Raw genomic sequence first — 23,966 nt, forward strand, 5'->3', positions numbered from 1 at the left:
GGCTCAGTAGGTTAAGCATCTGCCTTAGGCTCAGGTCATGATCCCGGGGTCCTGGGATAGAGCCCTGCATTAGGCTCCCTGCTCAGCAGGGAGGCTGCTTCTTCCTCTCCTGCTCTTTCTGCTTGTGCTCTGTGTCAAAAAATAAATAAATAAAATCTTAAAACAAAACAAAACTCAGCAAAAGTTGTACAATCTGGTGACCAAAATAGGAAACAGCTTTTTTTTTTTTTGCATTTATTCTCAGTAGAATTTACTCCCAGGCCATAAGTTTTTGTTTCTTCAGTTTCCTCAGGGATAGCTTTTTCTTCTGTGCAACCTCCTCTTCTGGTTTAGGGACAGTCCGGTCGTCTTTGGGCAGGATCGCTCAGTGTGGCAGGGAGAGCTCATCTGTGGGTTGACACGACCACGAGCCCTGCATCTCAGGGGGGCTCTGTTTGCCTGAATGCGCTCAACGACCAGAGAACTGACATCTCAACCCTTATGTTCAGCATGACTCTGCATTTTTAAGCACGTGCAGTAAAAAATTCAACACTCTTCTGGGGCCCTGACCCTGTGCACAGCCTCACTGTCTGGCCTGGGCGCACCAACCAACTCCCACCTCTGCAAGGACGCACCGCTCCTGCAAAGTGACGTCCTTCAGATACCTGGTGGCTTATCAGATCTGCATACCCTTGACGGCCTGGGCAGCTTCATGTGTGTTCTTCAAGTGAAAGCAAAGATTTGAACCTCTTGATTTGCATGATTTTGTAGGGTTTTCTGGGTCAAGCGGACAGCGAACCATTTTCAGAGGTCACCTCGGGCTGCTTAGGGAAGAGCAGAAACTGCTCTTTTGACACAGGAGAAAAATAAACCTACTTACATATTTATCTGGGAGTCTGGGCAACAGACAACCCCGAATTTGTGCGTTTGGTCTAGAAACTCTCCCTCCTAGAAATCACAACTGCAAATATTTTCATTTGGAACTCAACTTACAATTGTTTCAAACTCTTTCGACCCATTCTTTTCTTTTTTTAAAAAATGATTTTATTTATTTATTTGAGAGAGTGAACGAGTGAGCATGAGTGGGGGGCCAGGCAGAAGGAGGGGGAGAAGTGGCTCTTCGCTGAGCAGCGAGCCTGACGGGAGCTCGATCCCAAGACCCTGAGGTCATGACCTGGGCCAAAGGCAGACACTTAACTGACTGAGCCACCCAGGCGCTCGTCCCTCAACCCATTTTTTAAATGCCATTTCCTGGACTGTGTGTAGTGCCCGGTGTGTTAAAGCCTGCAGCACGCTACTCTGCTGTCCCAAAGCCCAGCTCGGCTGCCTCCGGGGTGTGCAAGGCAATCGGTGTGAGATTGCACAGCCAGACCGTGCGGCGCCGGCTCTCGTCTGCTGCCGGACCGCGCATTGCCAGGACGCTGGCCCACCTGCGGCCTGAGAGGCTGCAAGAGGAGTCCTCTGAGGAACCAGAATCTGATCTCTATCAAGGCTTCATCCACTTTAATTAGGGGCTAGAGTTCTACACGTTGTACGAATTCAAAGTGAAGCAAAGGTGCTCCATTCTCCGGGCAACGGGCCCAGAGGCCGGGGGTTGGGCCTGAGAGCGCGGGGGCCCGGGGCTCTCGGGGGGCCCCGATCCGGGAGAGCAGCCGTGGCGGCGGGGTCCGTGTGCGGGCCCTCGGCTGCCCCTGGGGCCAGGGACAGCCACGCGAGTTACACCCGTGTAGCACTCCCTGTCCTTGCACCACCGCCACTGACGGTCTCAGCTCACTGAGTGGACAGGTGCACAAGCGAAGCGAGACAAAGTCATCTCTGAGACACGAGGCTACGCCTGTTAACACGTCCGAGTCCCAAAGCCCCCCAGCCCTCGTTTCCCATCACTCCTCTGTCCGTGCCAGCCTGGCTCCTCTTCTGCTTCTAGAACCACGGGGGCTGCAGCCCGTGCCGAGGCTCTGGACTCTCACTCCTATTCCAGTGCCAGAATCACAGAATCCAGAGGTTGAAAGGAACTTTCACGACCCGATTCACCCAAAGGTCTGACTCCCTGCAAAGTGCCTGTGCCTGAGCACGCTCCCGAGGCCCCCCCAGGTGAAGTCCTAGGTCAGGCTACATTACGGAGGAGTGGGGCCCCTTCTGAATTTCATGCCCCACGGCCCGGGCTATCTTAATTTGTATGTATCTTGACACGGAGTGAACACAGGTAGAATCTAGCAGCAGGAAACATGGTCGGCACTTTACTCAGTTAACAGGGTGCAGATGTTCTAAACCGTACAGCTTCTTACTTTAGGTGTGATCTCAAGTGCAGCGCGCTTAGCCATCTCCCTAACCCATCTGTCTCATGGGAAATTTCCAGACAAAAGCTAGAGAAGGAGAAGCAAATAAAACAGACAGCTTTAAAAATATTTCATTCTCTTTCAGGCTTTTTTTTTTTTTTTTTTAAATAAAGCTGCCCCCGAAAAGGCAATAGGAAAAGCCTCTATAAATATATGAAAGGTTGTCCTATTTTCCCCAGGGCAGGCGCAAAATGCCAGCTGGACCAAAGAGAGATTAAATTTTTAGGATCCTATGAAATGTCTGTGGTCCTCTTTAGAAGGCTTGGGTCTAAAGATGAACTTTTGTTTGAAAGGCTTGAACTCTGAGGAACAAGACAGTCCTGGAAGCTCTAAAAAATAACCAGGTTGTTTCCAGAATTGAGAAAACAACCAACACTCCCAATATTTAAATTAGTTTAGAACTGGCCCATTTTCCCATCATTTGAGGACTATTTTGATTTCTGCCACCCTGTTGATACACACTGACTTCCCAACTAACAGAAAACAAGCATTATTTGTGAAAATGGTTGAGAAGTCAAAGATGACAGGAGAAAGCACTGCCAGTTATAACCTATTATAAATGTATGATAATTCTTGCCCTAAAAGATCACAAGTTCTAAAAGAAAACTCAGGAAACACGTTATTTTTTTTTTTTAACCAAAAGCGTGGGTTAGCAATTCTGAAACTACATGATGAGCATGTATTCTAAGACTGAACAAGTCAAGCCACTGAGAATAATGAGTGGCAGGTTTCCCACAGTTAGAGAAGGGAGTTACACATGGGAAACGGGCCCAAAGAATGAACCCTGTGGTTCATTCCTGTGGAACTGGAACCAGAGGCATCAGCATGAATTTGTGGTTTTTAAGATACAGAAAAATAAAAACAAATAAACAAACATATATATATATACACAGAGAGAAAAAGAGAGAGAAAGAAATACATAAGAAAGAGAAACAAAAAGGAGCCAGAGCCAGAGAAGCAGAGTTAGAGGTGGCTGGTGGGGGTAGCTGTACTCCCTCCCCCCAATATTTACTTCCCTGCTATGTTAACTGAAAGGCCTGGAAGCAACAACAAGCCAATGGTAATGCCACTTTGTGTCCCCATCTTGGTTTCTAAGTACAATTCTCCACCTTGAGAAAAATGGCTATTTCTAAGACTGGAACAGAGACACAGGTAGAGCCTCTAAGGTCTTACGGGGAAAGAGCAAAGACGAGCTCAGGAACCACGGGACACGTCGGAAGGACACGGAATCATCCTGAACGGGTGCCCACAGGCCACATCAGGGACAATTTGAGCAACAAAACAAATGGGTTTAGTAATGGAATATAATCCATAGAATAAAGAAAGAATGCATGAGCCCACATTGAAATAAATGAACAGGTAAATAACAAAGAGGAAGTTTGGTTTTTCAGAAGAATTCCAAATATTAAATGTAAAAGGAACGTCAGAATTAGGAAAATCACCAGTTTGGTTACCCCCAGCGTAATCATGTCAAAGAATGATCTAAGGATGCTAAAACTAGTAGGCAAACGCATGCTGAGAAGCACACTTTACAGTCTCGAAGTACCTCTCCGTATCTTTTTGTATGTTTTTAAAAGTGAAACACTGATTTTTTTTTTATTCCATTGTTTAAAAACTCTTGAAAAGATTCAACAGAAGACTTATACAAAAGTGCTCATCATGGGGCACCCGGGCAGCTCTGTCGGTTAAGCATCCGAGTCTTAATTTCAGCTCCGGTCTTGATCTCAGGGTTGTGAGCTCAAGCCTGGCTTTGGGCCCAAGGCTGCGCATGGAGCCCACTTAAAAAAAAGAAACGACAACCCAAAATGCTCATCACAGCACTGTTGGAACAGCCAAACCCTGGAAGCAACCCAAGGGCCCATCCCCAAGCGAACGGATATATAACCTATATTCACACAATGGGACGCCATAAAAAGGAAAAACAAAGGAAGCCCAGCTGCAAAGCATCAGGCTCATCCATGGTTTCCAGACCACCACCATTAGCATCACCCGTGGGTCTGTTACCCTGGTGAGCCCTCCTCTCCCCACCTATTGGATTAAAAACTGAGGCAGGGTTGGGGGGGCAGCAAGTGGGTTTTGGAAGGCCCCCAGGTGAGCCCCAAGTTAGAGCGTCACTATTATGTCTGACTGTTAGTAACACCTGTGCAAGACAAGCTGGTCTCAGAAGAACACAATATGTTCATTTAATAGCAAAAAACTGGCTAACTAAAATAACAGCGTTTTTAACCAAAACACATGGTAAAGCTATAAAGAAAAGCAAGAAATGATTAATACAAGTTACTCTGTGGAGGAAAGAGGGTAGAGTATGGGGAAGGGACACACAGACAGCCTCTGAGAAAAATAGTGTCTTATTTCTTCAAGTAGGCAGCGGGTATGAGAACCTTACCAAGTTATCAAATATAATTAACATCAGGGCAGAAATCTTGTTAGGCCTCCTGACAGGTGGCACGGAGGAGGACACCACAGCACCTGCGCGGTCTTCCTGCCACAAATGCGTTAACTGGAATCTAATCCTAAGGAAACGTCAGACAGGCTCAAACCGAGGGATGTTGTACAAAACACCTAGCAGTACTCTTCCGAAGTGTCAAGGTCATGAAGGACAAGAAAAAAACAGCAGCTGTTTCAGATGAGAGGTGAGGAAAGAGAAGTGGCAATTACACACAATGTAATTTGGATTGGGTTCTAGACCAGAAAAATACTTGTATTATAAAGGACATTAGTAGGAAAAGTGTATGAAATTGAATATCTGTACATTAGGTAATCAGGAAATGTCAATTCTACATTCCTGACTTTGATAATTACAGTGTGGCTGTGCCCTGTTTTTAGTAAATATTAAGTATTTGGAGGCAAAGGGCATTGTATCATTAACTTTTAAAGGATTCACGATAAACACTGTGCACGTCTGTATGTCTTTGCGTGGAAAGAGAGAACAATAAAGCACATATAAAATATTAACGTTTAAGAAAGTTGGCTGGAAAACATATGGAAAATCTTTGTCCTACTTTTGCAACTTTTCCTAAGTCTGCATTAAAGTAACAATTTCAAATAATGTTTTAACTTGCTGTTTGTCCACAGAAAGGAAGGAATGTTATACCCATTCAGTTTTCAACAGTAGCTTCTTGCTGAGAAACCAAAAGCATAAGTTGTAACAGTAACTCACTGCAACAATTACAATTCATAGCAAACACTGCACATGGGCATCTCTAAGTTAAAGAAAAACCACCTATTGTCCATCTCTCCTCTCTTCAAGCTAGAACAAGTAAGCCTCAGAGGTAACAAACAACCTGAAAAGTGGCAATGCACAGTAGAAAGTATTCTTGTACTGGCAGCTCAGGAAGTTGTGTGACATTAGACAAATTATCAAATCCCTCTGGGCCAGTTTCATCATCTGAGAAATGAAGGCGTTCTGTCAGAGTATCGTTATGGTCTATTCTAATTCTTACATCCCAAGAATTCATACATGAATTTTGTAATCAAAATACTGCTTGTGTTGGAATTTAAAAGCAAAATATAGATACTATTAAAATCAAATCTAGAAGTTCAGGTGTCAGAACAGCCTGGACCATATGTTTTCATTAACTATCGACCCTCATTCTATCCTCCATGCCGGACCCCAAAGTGTAGGACCTTGGGCCAGGATGATATTTGCCCACTCACTTATTTCTTATAGTCTGGAAAATAAAAATTTTCTGTGCTGTTGAATTTCTGTAATTTACCCAGCTTCACCAAGAAGCACGCATGACCAAACACCTCCACTGTCAGACTGCTGGGCACATAAACATGAATCTGCCCCAATCTGTGGCAGGCAAATAACAACTATCGCATCTTTTCAAATGGAATATGAGCCATGAAATAATTTGAATGCGTTTTTATCTACTAGTCTAGAGAAAATGTACTGGTACACTAAACACGATATCCACACGGGTGTAATTAACTGTCATCAGCTAATAAATAAAACCAGGCAATTTAACTGTTGTGCTTGAATTGTTAACACTCTCTTTTGTTTTTTTGGTTTAGATAAGATTATTAAAACGGAACGCTATGCTCCGACATTGGACTTAAGTAAGGAAAAAGTACAACGCCTCAAGCAAATGGTGTTTCCCCACGGCTACTCACCTGAGAGCTCTTGCCACACTTAGCATCTCCTGAAACGATCACGATTTGATTCTGAAGCAGATTCTCCATAAAGGAGTATTTTTCTTTCCATATTGGAAGATCTTCCCTCTCTTTTAGAAGTTTGTAATAACGGGATGAATATGGCAATCCATCGAAAGGGTTGAGTTCCAAATCCTCACAAGCCAAAATCCCCTCCTCATCCCCATCACTGGAGTCGAGGGACTCGGGGAAATAGCGTTTCTCTGAGGCGGAGTCCGGGCACTCCAGGTCTGCCTCTTCCATCTTGTCCGAGGGCGCGCTTAGGCAGCCGGCATCCTCCGGGCGCTGGGCTCCGACAGCAGCGCGCCGCGACCCGGGCCGAGAGTCTGGGACGTCCCGATCGCCCAGACCTCAGGGCAGAGTCTCAGCCAGCTGGGCTCCCCGCATCGGCACCCGGGCCTCTCTGCTGTGTCACCTACGGTGCCCGCACACGCTCTTCTGCACGTTCAGTGACGGTCCCTACACCGCCCTGCAAACACACAAACAAAAAAAATCAGGTACCCAAACAAGACGTCCAAAAGCAAAAGCACAGGCATTCAAAACGAAAGCGTTCACTGGTTTTGTTTTTTTTTTTCCTTCCTGCAAACTGGTTACGGTCTGTGCTTTCCGCTTCGTCTCTGAGAAGCCAGGCTAGCTCTTCAAGTGCAATCAGCTGCCGCCTTCTCCTGGCCGGCGTGGGCACGGCTGCACACCGCACCTGGTGCTCTAGGCCTGACCTCCAGCACAGGCCCCGACAGCGAGCCGGGGAGGTGGCGGCTGTGCGGCTCTGGCAGGTGGTCTCTAGCCCCACTATGAGAGACGCTGGATCCTGTTACTGGGGCACACGGTGAGGACCCAGCGCATCCTGCCCTAACACTGCTTACAAGACAGTCTATTTTGTTTTAATTAAGAAATCCTCTAGCTTAAAGGAGAGTATTTTTTAAAACTTCATTTAGATTTGCTTATGCCAGTCCACAGTGACAGGCGAGGGAAGTGGATTTACTTACTTACCTCTTCCCTCTGAGGCTATAGCTAGCTTTGAGTTATAAGGTCTTTTTTTTTTTTTTAATATTTTATTTATTTATTTGACAGACAGATCACAAGTAGAGAGGCAGGCAGAGAGAGAGAGAGAGAGGAGGAAGCAGGCTCCCTGCTGAGCAGAGAACCCGATGGGGGACTTGACCCCAGGACCCTGGGATCATGACCTGAGCCGAAGGCAGAGGCTTTAACCCACTGCGCCACCCAGGCGCCCAATATAAGGTCTTTGTTTAATCAAGCAGAAGCCTCAAGCATATTTCTTGAGATTCTAGGACCTTGATCCCAAAATACCTGATTCAAGTGGCAGTAGAAGAAAACATTTTTTTTTTTTAAAGATTTCATTTATCTATTTACATGAGAGAGAAAGAGAATGAGTTGAAAGGAGGGGGCAGAAGGAGAGGGAGAAACAGACTCCCCGCTGAGCAGGGAGCCCAACATGGGACTCGATTCCAGGACCCCAAGATCATGACCTGAATTGAAGGCAGAAGCTTAATTGACTGAACCACCCAGGTGCCCTGAAAATATTTATTTATTTATTAAAAAGATTTTATTTATTTATTTGACAGACAGAGATCTGTAGGCAGACAGGCAGGCAGAGAGAGAGGAGGAAGCAGGCTCCCTGCCGAGCAGAGAGCCTGATGCGGGGCTCGATCCCAGGACCCTAGGATCATGACCCGAGTCAAAGGCAGAGGCTTTAACCCACTGAGCCACCCAGGTGCCCTTCCTGAGTGATTTTTTTAAAATCCAATCAATATTGCTGGAAATAAACCCCTTTTCACATTAGCCAGGTCAAAACTAAAAATACAGAGAAACTCAAGGAAAAAAAGAGCAAACCGTAATTTGTAACTCATGATATTGTCAAATTACTCTTTTTACAGGACCTCGTTTACCACAACTATTGCTTTAGATGGTTAGTGGGCTCCCAGGGCTAGCTCCTCACCCAGGTAATAAAAAAGGCTTCTTCGGGACGCCTGGGTGGCTCAGTTAAGTGGCTGCCTTCAGCTCAGGTCATGATCCTAGTGTCCTGGGATTGAGTGCCACATAGGGCTCCTTTCTCTACAGGGAGCCTGCTTCTGCCTCTGCCTGCCTGTCCTCGCTCTCGCCCTCTCTCTCTCTCTCTCTGACAAATAAATAAAATATTAAAAAAAAAAAAAAGGCTTCTTCACTATTCAAGCCAGGCTCCAGGGAAACACTGAAACACTCAGGAAACAATGGCTGGGTGCCTCCTCAGGGCTTCGGTTAATAACACACATTAAGGATACTCTTAGGTCAGGACCAAGACTTTACAAACTCACACACAAACAGGCCAAAAATGGGAGAAATTAATAACCAGAGGGGTGGAAGAAAGGATGTGTAACACCTCAAAGGGAGAGTTCTTCAAAATTCATTCTGAAAGTTGTTTCAAAATTAGAGTGGTGTAACAACACAAATGTAATACGGACTAACGTCACAGCTCTCTGTTGTTCCTGCGGATGAGACCAGCTCTACAGAGCAGCTCCAAAGGAACACTCTGGCTTGGGATCACAGAACAAGGTGACTCTAAGACAGTATCTAAGAATCAGAAAATTCCACTGCTTAAGAGAAGTTAACGTTTGGTTTTACATTCAATTTTTCCTTTATTCTGATTAGAATCCCTTCTAGAGGTTCTCATTCTACATATAAATTGTTGTTATTATGATCAATGCTTGTCCTAGGTACTATTTCTGAACCATTTTACCTAAAAAAACACAGTTACTATTTTTACCAAATAAACATCCTTGCAATGTTTCTTTTAGTTTTATGATACTCCCTGAAGGTCAATAATCTTGTAATTAAAGTAAAACCTTATTTATTAAGTATCGACTACTTTGAACCATCAAGAAAGACTTGAGTTTTCTTAGCAGTCATCTTTCCAGAGATGGAAGGGTCCCCCAGCCCCCTCACCACACCTACAAAGTACAGCTCCATCACCTACTTCTCCATTCTGCTGGATTAAAGATGGCGGCCAGTGCTCTGCCACTGCTCCCCTGAGAGGTGGAGTCTACTTCCTCTCCCCTTTGCTGAGCTGGCCCCGTGAATCACTACCATCAAAAGAATGCAGTGAAGTGACGATGAACCACTTCTAAGGGATCCACATGCCTGAAACACTCCCTCTTGAAGCCAGCTGACACATTCTGGGAAACGCCCAAGCCACATGGAGAGGTCACCAGGAAGAGACCTAAGCCGGGCTTCCACTGGCAGAAAGCACACACATGCCACGTGAGTAAGCCACGGAAGATGGTCATAGCCAGGTCAAGTCTCCAGATGACCACAGGCCCAGCCAATACAACCCCCAGCGAAAGCAGCACCCACAGCCACCCCGTCAACCCAGAGAACCGTGAAAGGGAACTCACGGTCATGGCTTCTGGAAGCTACTACGTTCCTGGGTGTTGGTGTTGGCAGCAACAGATAACCAGACCTCTGCCTACTGAAGCAATCTAACTTTCTCTTCGTGACTCAGGGTCATCATTACGTCAGTTTCCCAAACAGAAGGATGTCCTCAGACTTCCCGGAAGTGTCCAGGGATCAAAGGCCAGACTGGCCTGAAGCCCCACGTTTCTGCAGGGATTCGATACCCATGCACCCTGTGGTCAGCGTGCTTACCTGGTGGGGCCCTTCTCTGCTTTTCTGACCCACTTTCCTACCCAGCATGTTAGAAACCAGTTAAGCTTGTTGGACAGAAATATTTGCAAAGGTTAAGCCCTCAAAGGGCTCTCTATTGAATCCAGCAAGCGCTATGAAGTTTGTGACGATCTATGTTCACCACTCAGAGGGACCTTCTGTTGCTTGGTAGTTTGAAACCCAGATTTGGAGGGAGCAGCGGAGGAGTTTTCATGATAGACAACGCCTTTCCGCATTTATTCGGCTACTGGCTTGACCCATATCAGGATTTTCTTAAAGGTAATTAAATACATACAAGAGATCCAAGGTTGGCCTTTGGCAAACTTAGCAGTACCAGTGAGGGAAAACAAATACGGTAGGTGACCTGCCCCTCAAATCCAAATGTAATAAAAACTGTTCTGTTAGCAGTATCAGCTACATTCCTCTACAAGGATCTGAAAGACTGTTATTTGCTCCTTTTCAAAGCTTTCTTACACATAAATTGTAGACTGCATAATTTGTGAAGGACTGCCCTTTGAAGTGAGTCTATCACAACTTTTAAACAAGCATTCATGAAAAACAATACAGATCCAAATGTAACACGAAACTACCTCAACAGGAAAGAATCAGAAGTTGATGTAAGAGGAGCTATGCCTCAGTCATGGCAATCCTCGGTTCTGGTGCAGTTGCTTCTAGAAACACAGTTCTCAGAAAAGGTAAAGTTTGCAAGGAGTTAAGTAAACCAAGATCGTGAAATTTGTCCTGAGAAACTCTGGATTAGGTTTTGCTGTTCAATGTTCCTCTTCTGCATTTTTCTCCATGTTCAGTTTACTAAAAATACATTCTTCACACCTATCAAGTTCTCAAATGCACAACGTGAGGACTCTGTGGAGATGGAGTGGGGCCTGTGTGGTCTCCTGCGGTGTCACGGCTTGATGCCATCCACGTGAGGGCTCCCACCTGCGTGTGCTATCCACCTCGCTCCTGAACTTGGTCTCCTGTGTTCTACTCCTGTGTTTAACTCATCACGTCCAACTTGGCTATACAACAGGCATTTCAAACTGAGCATGTCCTAAACTGACCCCCTGATATTGACCCTGAAGCCACAAACCTGGTCCTCCCATGTCAATGACTTCCTTCAATTGCTCAGATCAAAAAATTTGAAATTATTCTTGATTTTTTTTTCTTGCCCTCAAATCCCACATCTGATCCTTCAATGGTAGTAGGCAGAATAACAGCCTACAGAGACCTGCATGTCTTCATCCCCAGAACCTGGGAATGTGTACTTTGAAGGCCAAAAGGGCCTAAAAGGTCAGTAAGTTAAAGCCCTCCAGCTAGGGAGACTTTCCTGGTGAGACGAACCTAATCTTAAGAGCCCTGAAATCAGACAACCGTTCCCGGTTACAGTCACAGGGATGCAGTGCTGTTGGCTTTGAAGGTGGAGGAAGGGCTGTGAGCCAAGGAATGATGTGGGTGGCCTCTAAAAGCTGAAAAGACAAGGAAATGGATTCTCTCCTCGAGTCTCCGGAAAGGAACACAGGCCTGCCAATCTTCGATCTTAACCCAGTGGGGATCTGGACGGACTTCTACCCTACACAACTGTAAGAAAAAATAACCACTCACTCTGCGGTGATTTATTACAGGAGCAACAGAAAACGAATTGATGAGGTCAGCTCTACTTTCAAAATACACCGAGCACCACTGGGAGCAGCCGGTCCCCTGGGTCATGGCAGCAGCCTCCTGCCTGGCCTTCTGATTTACTCGGAGCCATAGTCTCTTCTCAACCCAGTCGCAGTGACCCTGTTAGTCAGCTTGTGCGTCCCCTGCTCACAAGTCTCTACTGGCTTCTCATCTCATCGCACTCCAGGGAAAACCCCAAACACTTAACAGGATCAGCAAGCTCGGAGGCTCTGGACCTGGCACGGCTCTGGCCTCATTTCCAGCCACTCCCTTGCTCCTCACGCTTCTAGCTGCGTGGTCCCCTGGGTGTTCCTTGGACGCCCAAGCAGGGGACTTCACGCCTGCTCCTCTGTCTGAAATGTCCTTGCCTCAGGTGTCCCAATGGCTAGCTCCCTTTCCTCTTAAAGGTTTTTATCAAATGTCAGTCGGGGTGGCTCAGTCGTTAAGCATCTGCCTTCAGCTCAGGCCATGATCCCAAGGTCCTGGGATCGAGCCCCACATCAGGCTCCCTGCTCAGCTGAAGCCTGCTTCTCCAACTCTCACTCCCCCTGCTTGTGTTCCCTCTCCCGCTGTGTCTCTCTCTGTCAAATAAAAAAAAAAAAAAAAATCTTAAAAAAAAAAAGTCAAGCCAGTGAGGGCTTATCGGCCACCCTGTCTACACTTTGACCCACCCCCCCCACAACCCAGACCCACTTCCCAGCCTCTTTTCCTGCTTTGTTCTTTCCCATTGACACTCACCATGGGCCGACAAAGTATATATTTTACCTCTTGACCTTGCTTCTCGTTGGTGTCCTCCACCACAAGGCGAGCACCACGAGGCAGGGATTTGTGTCTCTTCTGCTCACTGCTGTCTACAACAGAGCCTGGCCCCTACTCTGCATTCAGGAAATCTCTGTTGAGTGGATGATGCTGGCAGTTCAAAGAGATTTTTACTCAACTTTTCCAAGTCTGCCTTACGCTGCGTCAGTGTCGAGGTTTTCTCAAACTCCTTAGGACTCAGTTCTTCTCCTTTCCCTGGTCTTTTACTTCATACCAAGATGCTTGTGATGACCTACTGTCACTCAGCTTTGGGATTTCTGTGACTCTGTGTCCCCTTTCATGAACAAGAGGACAGACTCCTTTTATTCCTAAAGGCTCTGGCCTGAACTTCTGGGGAATTCCCAGATTCCCAAACTGAAATATTTGTACAGGTTCTTGGTTGGCCTTGAAGAAGACACCCAAGCCACAGTTCACCCTGTCTTTCAGCAGAGTTACAGGGCAGAAACCACCAGAGCTGCCCTGAGATCTCTTGGGAGGCCCGGACCACGCTTGCCCCGGGCCGCCGACCTTCCATAACTGATACAGACAAAGCAATGTCCTTTCATACCAGGGAACCCCTCAACTACCTGTCTTACCTATTATCCTCGCCCCACGGTTTTGGTCTCTGCTTAGACTGTTAATGGAGCGATTCCCTCTTTGGTATGTGCCACAGTCTGAGCCCGAATATCGTGGGTGCTTAATCAGTAATTAGAGGCTGCAGAGCTAATGACTGAATCACTTTCTGTTCTTTGGGGATTTTCCACTTTAGAGACTAACATCTTCCATGCCTACACTGCTGGTCTTCCGTTTACTTACCCAGCCAGGACCTGAGCGCCCACTAAGTAGCTACCTTGCGAACGGGCCAGTGCCACAGAGCGAGCAGCCAGGTCTGGGTCCTGTCCTCCCAGAGCGTACTGTCCAACGAGGCCAAACTTGGGAGGGGGGTGTTGTGGGACAGAGACCGTCTATGACACGCGGACTTAGTCTCATGGTCGAATAACTAGAAGAAGGAAGAGGTGGCTGCTACATGAAAGGAGAGAGAAAGGTTCTGGTACAGACGAACTCGTAGGGTGGACAGGGCCAGATCACCAAAGACAGTATGCAAAAGAGACCGTGTTTTATTGTAAATGCCATGGGTCTAATGTGCCCGGTCATTTTCTGACCAAAATTCTTATTTTTTTACTTTTTGGCTTCTTTTTATAATTCTCCTATTAGATTTGATATGTTATGGGATTTTTTTAATACTAAAACTTATAATGTTCTTTAAGTCCTTAGTGAGACAAGTTTTAGGAGAGCTGGTAACACTTCAGGGCAAACAGCAGGATGAAGCGTAGTGGGGTTCGGAGCTGGCTTACCGAGCTGCGCAAAAAATCATTTTCATGTACAAAAATTCTTAAGACTTATGAAAACTAAACAACATTTCTTGACTTGAGTATTTTAAATAATTTTCTGATAGGTCTGTGAAAATAGTCTGTTCTATGATCTGATTCGCAGCCCTTCCCTTTTTACCTCCACTCTTTAGGGAAAGTGTTCTGGGAGAAAAGGGAACACACACACACACACACACACATATCTTGCCTTAAAAAAAAAAAAAAATCATTCTTTTTAAAGGACACCCAAAACTGGGTTGACATTATTTGACCAAATAATTTTTTTCTTGAAGAATCAGCGGTAATTTGTATTGAAACTTTACAAATATTTTAGTATCTATTTAATGTCTCCTCATATTCTGCATGGCAGTAAATTATTTAGTATTAAATATTTATACACAGGTTCAAACAGAATTAGTAATCTAAAAAAGAAAAAAAAACCTCCAAGGATGAGTCTTCTGTAAATACTAATATTAAAAAGTTGTAGTTTTGTCATTTGTATCCCCAAACTCAGTTATTCCCTAGTGTCACAGATTTTCCAATCTCCCAGGAGAAATGCTACCCTCAATAGAGTGAACTCTGATCTCTACTATGACAGTGTAAGTCCTGAAAAATAAAAAATATTAATTCTGGCCATTTATGGGAGCCGCTTAGAAAAAGGAGACATCTGTCTACGTGGAGTTTTTGGAACCAAACTATGGGACTAATGCAAACACTTGCTACATGCACTCAACACATTTATTCAGATTTTCACTTTGTCCTCTTGCTCTACGTTCACCACATGCTTCCTAAAGTCAAGATACATTTCCGAGCCATCTTTACAACTTCTACAAAGTGAGATACAGGGTTTTTCACAGACCATGTGACCAATAAATATTTGCTCAACTAATAAACAATATCCCTGTAACCCATAATTATAATGTTTAGAACAGAGGTTAATGAGGCATTACAAGTGAATAATAACGGTCTTCAGGATAAAGGGCTATTATTTTTTAGAGAACAGGATCACTGGTCCAACATTCCATGCCAATTCCATTCAAAATGCTTTTTTGTGGCAACATAAAGAGCTTGCACCGAATGTAAATCAGCTCATTGCTTCCTTCATTGAAGAAGTCTTGCTATTAAAAATGTCAGCTCAGTTTAACAGTATGATTAGAGCCACAGTCTACATCCTGGCACAAGCTCCTTATCTCACTGCCAACCAGTAACAGTGTGTGGACTGGAACTGGTCCGCAGATTGCAAGTCGAGAAGCACGGTTCTTACTGCTACTAAAGTTGAACTGGTAACAATAATGGTAATGATGGTAATTCCGCCAATTAGCCTTTATAGAGTGGGCTTCCTGGGTGCCAGATGCTCTACGGCCTTAAATGCTTCGTATGGATTATTTCATTTAAACTCTTAAAGACCCCATGAGGGTTTACTTTATTATTTCCATTTTTCAAGTGAGGAAATTTAAGCCTTTGGAGGTTTAGTTAATTCATCCAGCTTCTCATAGCTCGTCTGTGGGAGAGCAGGTGCTTGAAGTCAAGCAGCCTGATCTCGGCGTAACCCCAGTTAAGTGCACAGCGTCTGCCTAACCACACTGTGCCATACCGCTTCCCGGCTGCATCAGCGAACCCGGGCTCCCGGTGAGACACCGCGGGCTGAAGGAATACCTGAGGTTATAGGAGAGGTCAGGCGGGGTGGTCTCGAAGAAATACCATTAAACAGAACAGAGAGTGAGAGCGCAGCTCTCTTATGAAAAGAGACGTTTGAGAATTTCCGAAAAACATGGTTGTAATCACCCATGTGGCCTTACAAGTCAAATATTTAATATGTAAACTTTATCTCCCAGGCATGTGATACTCTAACTGAAACAATGGGCTTATCGTTTCTAGGACTTTGGGACGGTTAGCCTGTAGTCTGCTTTAAATGGGCTCAGAGCTCCCCAAAGCATATCTTCCAAGATCTACTTAAAATCTTTCTTGAACAAGATAAAAATTCAGAATTCATTTAAAAAGACTCTTATGTCCAGACTTCTAACCAGTAGACTTTGTTTTGATTTTAATCAAATTACATCAGGTGGCTTTTTAAAAACACTCAAATTTTAAAAATGATTCACTTTTAACTCAATAATTATCTGTTCATACCAAATATGGCTGGAATAACCAATCCTGAATAATTAATTTAAGAATTCTACATTCCACTGGTAATTGACATTTCTGTAGACTTTTATACGGGAAGATCACCCAAACTCAATCAATACTTACATATCATAATAACCTATCACTGCCCACATATATATTTGTAAATCAAGCTTTTTATTAGAATGTCATTCAGTGCCTTTCAATATTGTTTTGTTTGGTTTTACCAGAGAATATTCTAAAAACTAGTATTTGAGTAAAAGCAAAGTTAATACAATTTGCTAAAATATTAACTTGGCTTATTTACGTGCTCTATTTAGATAATTTAAGCAACAGTTAAGATCCAGCAAAAACTTAACTCTAAAGAGATTATTGCCAGTCTTCCTAGAAAAATAATATAGTTATTTTACCTCCAACATTTACAAAGTGAACTTTTGCCCACCTTTTTGTAAAGACAGCATTTGTTTCAGGTATCGTCATAACCCCCAAAGCTACATTTTAGATGAATTATTGTTCCAAATGGGGGTGGTGAAAAACCATGAAGATCAGGAAATTTTCTTTTTTGTTAAGAAAGTAATGGGTAGTCATTTTGTAGTCACTTTAATAAAACAGAAACAGATTGATAAACTAAGTTGTACATTCCATGGCAAGTGGAAGAAAATATAATTTCAGGAACGCCAATGCATGAACCCTCAAGAGCAGGGAATCCACTTTATTAATCTTTCCAGCTTTTGAGCTTTCTTTGGCCACTCCTCCTCAGTCTCCTTGGGTTCTCCCACCACACCCACCTCCTCAAGTCAAGTAACTGTGCGCCCCCAGGGTCCGAACCTTGACGGTCTTCTCATTCCACATAATCTCCCTGGAGAGATTTATTCACTCATATTTCGCCTTAGTTTCTGAATGCTTCATCTAAACTTCCCCCTTCATCTCAGACTTCTTTCTTTAGTTCCTACCCCACATGTCCAACTCCTACTTAAGTGAAATCCCAATTTAGATGACAGGCATTTCAAATGAACTGAACTCATCACAGATGCATTTCTCACACTCGCTAAAAAGAAAAAGACTTCTTTCCTTTTCTCGTGTTCTGGATTTCGATAACAGAACACTTTCCCCATCATCTGGACATCATCCCTGGCTTCTCCCTCTTCTTCACCCTCTACAGCACCAACACCTGCCGCTTGGATCCTCTGAGGGCCCCTCCACCCTGTTCCCCACCCTCCCAACCCCCACACTTCTTTTATCATTTCTTGATAGAATTACTACAAAATCTCGGGTTTGGTTTTTCTGCCTCTAGTTTTGGCTCTCCACCAGTCCGTCATTCACAGGCTGCCAGCGATCCCTTTCAAATGGAGAACCGATCACGTCACTGACCCAAATCCTTCTCATTACCTTCAAGATACAAATCTCACTCCTTTGGTCCTTTCTGATTTAATGCGTATCTGCCTCTCAGCTTCACTTCCTTCTATGCTCTTCTATTAAGTTGCCTCTGCTCCTGCCACAGTGGACTCCTACTCAGAGTTGTTTTCTCGTGCCCCCGTGCCTTTGCCCGGGAAGACCTCACACACAATCCATCTGGTCATTTCCTATTCCCTTGTGGAGAGCAACCCCCGAGAAGTACGTGGCACATTATGGATGCTCAGTAAAAGTTTGCTGTATGCCTGCAGTAACTAGCACCTCCATTTAAGAAGTTCTCTACAATATGCAAGGCATTTTCACTCCTATCTATAAATCACATGTCACTGATTTTGATTTTCACAACTTGACTGTTAGACAATCCCTGCAGATCTTGTTATTACCAGTTACCAATGAGGAAATAATAGGTCCTGACTTTCCAAAGTGGCAGAGCTAGAAATTAATGTGATCACCCCTGACTAAAAGCTTGTCTTGTGTTATTATTCTACTTAAATTATCAGGTAGATACTGAAAACCCACCATGAGCTAAAAGGAGTACTGGACTTAGTTCCTAAAATAGTTAATCCAATCAGAGGCACAAAGCCATGCACATAAAATGGGAGAAAACTACAGGAGAGTAGAGTCTGGGGCTAGGTGCCAAACTGGGTAGTGTCCCCAGTAGGAGAGAACAGTGCATTTTGTGGGCATTGACCAAATCCTGGAAGACTTTGCAGATGCGGGGGCAGCAACATGGTCCTGCAGCCCAGTTATACTAAGAATGAGTAAAATGTTGAAAGAGCATTCCTGGAGTCCAACAATTTGAGTGCAGACCATTACAGATCTGGAGACCACAGAAGAAACGAGGCAAAAATGGACATTCGTTTTCTACCTTGACTGAACTCCTTGTAAATTTCAGAAAGTAGTGGTGAAAAAGAGAGAAAAAAGTACCCTCACTCCAGCAAAACAAAAAGCAAACAAAAATCCAGTAACAGAAACAAAAACTTCCTCTGACTTAGGATAGTAAATCTAGGAAACACACAGTCATTTGTTTCTCTTTCTTTTTTTTTTTTAAATCATCCTACTCACATTAAATAATATTAACTTTCTACTGCAATTATTTTTATTTTGAAATCTGATGTGGCTAAGAGACTTAAGTAAGAAAAAGAAAGGCTAGGTCTGTCCCTTCACTGCTACCTTATTCCCTGGTCAGAGTGGTTCGGTTTACTACTCTAGTTAAGCACCAGCAAAGTAAATAATGTAATAATTCTACCCAGTCTGATGAACTTAGAGACCTTTTTAAAAATCGGGACTTTATCATTTTTACCAACCACCCGTAACCACCTAAATATGCCAATGAAAATAAAAAGAAAACACATGGTGGGAAATCCCCCAAAGGAGCAACCAATACCTTTGACATTCATCGCAACCCCTACCCCATGAGCAACATTCTGTCCTCAGGATAGCTCCTCCAGTAAGAAAGCATATCCCTTTATCTCAAGCACTTTCTCAAACACTCTTCTCCGTCAACAGACAAGCACAAATACACGGTACCAGCTGCTAGAAGGAGAAGAGAAGCTGAATGTTGTCCTTAAACATGTTAGTACCTTCCCCACTTCCACCCCTCAACCAGTCATTTCTTCCATAAACACACTCTCCCCGAAAACCCAATGTTGCTTTCCACAGTTGCCAGTTACCTATTACCTGAAATATTTCAATGCCAGACTTCCTCAATGTCAAGTTTATTGCTACTGATAAAACCATTCTTCTGCACTGCTAAGTTTAAAAAACCAACATACACCTCCACTTTTCAACCTTAAAATCTGCATGCAACAACCAAATTCTTGAGTCCTTTTAACTTCAGCGTGGAGTTTGGAGAGACAACATTGTTCTCTTGTTCTTTTTTAAATACAAATGCTGAATCCTTTACTGTTTGAGAAAATAAAGCCCTATCTCTTTTACATGTTAATAAAGACCAGGTTTTTATCACTAACTTGTCACTTTGATTATGGCATCACTAATGAGCACCATTATGTTTCTTGGATGAAAAGACCAACTCACGATTTTGCTAATGGTACGAAAACTCGATTCTGAAAACACTGTTCTACAGAAGTGCTGTTGATCTTAGATGCTGTTTGTCTAAAAATGTACCCCCTGCCCTAAGTTTCAGGAACAGGTAATTAAGGTGCCGTGAAGTGTTTACTTTCCAACCTGAATTTATTACTTCAATATTTTAGCTTATGAATTATGAGTTCAGTATATATCACACTGCTTGTCAATATCCACACATAAACCTTCTTGCTTTGACAATTAATCTGAAAAGGCCCTATACAGTCCAGGAGGGGAAGCCCAGTTTGGTGGAACATAATAAATGTCCGTTTCCATCACAGAATATATGCTTCTCAGGTTCAGTTAACCTCTGAACGATTCTCTTTCTACGAGGAAAGTAATTTTCCTTGGTGTCCTTGTCATCTATGGAGTGGAAATCTCTCTAGTGGCAAAGAATGAGTAATCGCTTACATGACCCAAAAAGGGCTCTTCTCATCATTTCCCTCAAGTGCTGCCTAGAGCAGCGGGAGGAACTGATGGAGGGGCCATCATCTCCAGACATGAGCACCAAATCAATCATGCACTTCCCACCCGCCTACTCTTTTCCTCCTCAATCCTTTTCTTCTCTCTCCTCCATTTTTCTTTCCTCCTTAAGGCTCGTTTTTCTTAAGCTAGATCTCTCTCCCGGTGGTTTGCATTTTTACTGCCCACCAGGCTGAATCTCTTGCGATCCTCAAAGCTTCCTTAAAGCATAACCGGCACGTATTTCAACAGCCAATTATTATGATGGTATTGTATGGGCTAATGTTACAGTTTAGCAGCCCTACAAAGTTTTGGTACAAAATATGTGGGCTGACTCCACAGCTGAACCGAAAACGGGGAGGATGGAAATAAACACAACACACACACACACACACACACACACACACACTCCAACCGGAAAGATCCAACCCAGGCCCACTGCCTGAAATGTGATACTCGGGATGACAGTGCAATGTGGGGCAACGGAATTCTCCCGGGTTTCAGGATTCAGGAGACGCATTTGGCCCAGTGCCGCCGCCGACAGAAGAGGCTTTCTTTTGCTTTATGGGCCTCCCATAAACGCCGCCCGAGCGACCACCCTCCGGGGGCCTGGCCGACGCCCTGGCTGCCGAGGGATCGCCCTGCTGGGAGGGCTGGGGTGCAAAGGGTCGCTCCCGCCGCCGACACGCGGACTCCGGGAGGTAGTGGCGGGGAGGCGGCCTCTGCCGGGGCCGTTTCGGGGGTCGGGGCCGGGTCGTCCGCGGCCAACCGGCGGGCAGCGGGGCTCCCCAAGGCGGCGGGGGCGCGCCGAGCCCGGGCGACCGCAACAGGTGCGCCGCGGCCGCCCACCCGCCCCTCCCGCCGCCCGGCCGGCCTTTACCTGCAGCGGCGGCTCCCGAGTCCGGGGAGGGAGGCCCGGGCCCGGCCGCCCTTCCCCGCCCGGCAGGCCGAGCTCGCCGGACGCACGGACTGGCGGACCGACGGACGCCTCGGGACGGCGACGGGGGGCGCCCACAGGCCCCCGCCCCAAAGGCCCGGGCTCAGGCCCCGCCGGGGGCGCGACGGCTGCCGGGGAGGACGCGACCGCCCGACCGGGCCTCAGGGACAGAGTCTTCAGCCGACGACCCGGCCACCACCCTCGTTCTCAGTCCCCGGCGACGCGCGGGCCCTCACGCTCGCCCGCGTTTCCTCGCGGCTTTTGGTCCCTCCCTCTCGCCGTCCTTCTGGCCCCTCCTCCTCGGCCTCCGGGTTGTCAAGGCAACCCGAGCGACGCCTGCCGCGGACGAGAGGCGTTAGGAGGGGCGGCGGCGGCGCCGGGGGCTCGGCCCTTGGGGGCCCGGGAGCAGCTGACCATGGAGCCCCAGAGTAAGGGGGCCGGGCCGGGCGGGCCGGAACCTCCCGGGAGCAGGGGGGCGCCCCGCGCGCGGTCCGCAGGCTTTAACGCTTCTGACGCGGAAACACGGTTCTCCCGCTCGCTCTTCTCTCTCCCGGCGGGGAGACGGGCCTAAAGCTGCCCGGTGAGTCCCATCCGGCTGGGTCCGGGCGCCGAGGGGGTCCGCGGGGAGCCGGAGGGACGCGAGAGCTCGGGAGTGTGTCCCAGAGGCGCCAGCGCCCCCGCCGTGCGCTTTCCTGAAATGACCCGCGGGCAAATCCGTGTGCTTTAAGGTCCCTCGTCGTCGCTGTAGCTTGGCTCATTCATTGTCCAGAGCCGTCCGGCTTCTACGACGGCAGCCGTTGGACAAGCCACGAGGCTGGGGCTTGAATGTATGAGCGAGACCCCGTCCAATCCCCACTCCACAGTTTGTGATTTAAGGGAGAAAACAACAACAACAGACCAGAAAACAAAACTGCGCTTTGTCCGGGCGCGTTTGTTTCATTGCTAGAGGCTGTACGAGCAAAGACACTCCAAATATGTATATAGATCGATCTATCTATCTATCTATAATTTTCCTGTTTCCCACATTGTTTGGCAAAACGTGGGCCATCTGGAGTTGAGAGCGAATATGTGCTCTAACTTAACTGGGTCCCTGGGCTCCCAAAGCTCTCTAGGCCTGTAGGGCCCTGTCCGAGTTTTCCAATAACGTCTTCTTGCTCCTTTTGTTCTCAAAATGATAACAGTGTTTTCTGTAAAGACTTGGAAGATCTTAAGCTGATGCAGTTTAACTCTCAAAACCAAGTCGGCTTTTCTTGGACAATTTGAGAAATGGAAGTACTCAGATCAAATCCATTCTCTGGGGGAAAATGCTGGCATTTTAAAGGGCCGTTAGTTTTGGGCAAGAAGGCTTTAAAGGCTTTTTTCCTTCCTTTTAACTCATTTGCTGATGAAAACCTTACAACTTGTGAGTTATAGTTGCTTGAGTTGAATGTATACACTATCCTGCTGTTTGCATTATAACTCGATGTATTACAGCCCTCTTAGCGCAGTGGATGGCGCATCAGTCTCATAACTCTTTGTATTCTACATCTTATCCAATTTGTTGAAAGAAACTATAACTTACGACAGTCTCCTGTCAAACTGATGCCAGACTGTGTATGTTTTCTGTTAATGGAAGAAAGAGGTGAAATATCTCTTTCAGAAACAGCAACTTTATTCCTTCAGATTGTTATTGTTTAAATGTGTTAAGTATAGATTTTGACTAATTCTGTGCTCGCTGTCTTTATCCACTCACCCATTCATAGTATCTCTTGTGTTCCAGACACTGTTCTAGAGATGGGGGTGGCACAATGAATAGGATAGTGTTAGTTTGGGCCATCCCAGGAAAACCCTGCAGAGACTTGCCCAAGAACAATCCACACCTCTCTCAGGTCTGAGATTGGGAGGGAGGAGACAGAAGTCTTCCAGGAGGAAGTAAGCGGAGGCCTGCAGAATGACCTTGATTTTGGCTCAGTCATCATCTCAGGGTTCTGAAATTGAGACCCAGGATGGGCTCCGCACTGGGCATGGAGTCTGCTTGAGATTTTCTCTCTCCCTCTGCTCCTCCCGTCCCTGCTCCCTCTTAAAAAAAAAAAAAAAAAAAAAGTATTATGCATAGGAATTACATGTTTATATCCCATCGCATTGGGTTTTGAGGTGGAAAATTTTTGTTAACTAATTCATGCCTGGGGGACAACTGTATGGTTATTCCTCTCCACATAGTCTTAAATGCTTTTATCAATTTAATCTCAAGTGATCCAAACAATCACCAATTATCTTAGGATTTTTTTTTAAAGATTTTATTTTGAAGAAATCTCTATGTCTAATGTGGGGCTTGAGCTCACAACCCCAAGATCAAGAGTCTCATGGTCTACCAACTGAGCCAGCCAGGTGCCCCGGAAATTCTTTCACAGTCTAATGAGCACCATTTTGGATAAATATTTACTAAATCATTCACTGTTAGTAAATATTTAGAGGATACCATTAAGTGATTTTTAAGGTCCCTTTTAACTTCACAATTCATATCCAACCTTCAAAATTCAGATTTTACCTGAAACCGACATTATTTCATTCTCTCAAAAATATTGATGAACACTATAGATATGATATTAACAAGAATTATAATTATCTATAACTACTGTTATCATTATATTATTAATGGTATATTGTGATACCAATATTTTCTAACACATTGTAAGCCTGGTGTTTACCTTTTGTTAGTGATGGGTTTCAAAGAACATTTTACAACTGTAGTTGAACATATCATCAGTGAATTGATTGAAAGGAAGGATCCTTCTTAATTGCTTTAAGGATTAGACATATACCCAAGGAAAGCACCAAGGAACCGCTAGAGTCAGTCTTATCCATTCTGTTTCCACACACTTAGGTTTCTATTACTTTTAGGAATGACCTTTATAAATGGAGTCATTAAAATCCAATAAACATAAACCTTCAGACCTCACAGCAGGCTCATACTCTAGCTATAGGCAGAGGAGAACAGGGCTACCACTATTT

At 45.2% G+C, this 23,966-nt stretch overlaps 2 protein-coding genes across 4 annotated transcripts in view; one reads left to right on the top strand and one right to left on the bottom strand.

Annotated features, from left to right (window-relative positions):
- The window catches only part of DHX32 (DEAH-box helicase 32 (putative)), a 56,743-nt gene that overhangs the window by 30,131 nt on the left and 2,646 nt on the right, over positions 1 to 23,966 (bottom strand). The window contains exons 1-2 of one of the 2 annotated variants that reach the window (XM_044240715.1): positions 20,919 to 21,190; positions 6,432 to 6,939 (exon numbers count right to left, since the gene is read on the bottom strand). In XM_044240715.1, the coding sequence (XP_044096650.1) occupies positions 6,432 to 6,713 (282 nt within the window). In that variant the 5' untranslated portion in view covers positions 6,714 to 6,939; positions 20,919 to 21,190. Of the gene's footprint in view, positions 1 to 6,431; positions 6,940 to 20,918; positions 21,191 to 23,966 lie in introns of those variants that run through there. The other variant, XM_044240716.1, reaches the window with a different exon arrangement.
- The window catches only part of FANK1 (fibronectin type III and ankyrin repeat domains 1), a 98,233-nt gene continuing 95,472 nt past the window's right edge, over positions 21,206 to 23,966 (top strand). For both annotated transcript variants that reach the window (XM_044240725.1, XM_044240726.1), the window contains exon 1: positions 21,206 to 21,403. In XM_044240725.1, the coding sequence (XP_044096660.1) occupies positions 21,391 to 21,403 (13 nt within the window). In that variant the 5' untranslated portion in view covers positions 21,206 to 21,390. The remainder of the gene's footprint in view (positions 21,404 to 23,966) is intronic.

The sequence above is a fragment of the Neovison vison genome, chromosome 2 (assembly GCF_020171115.1).
Source record: "Neovison vison isolate M4711 chromosome 2, ASM_NN_V1, whole genome shotgun sequence".
Taxonomy (NCBI): Eukaryota; Metazoa; Chordata; class Mammalia; order Carnivora; family Mustelidae; genus Neogale; species Neogale vison.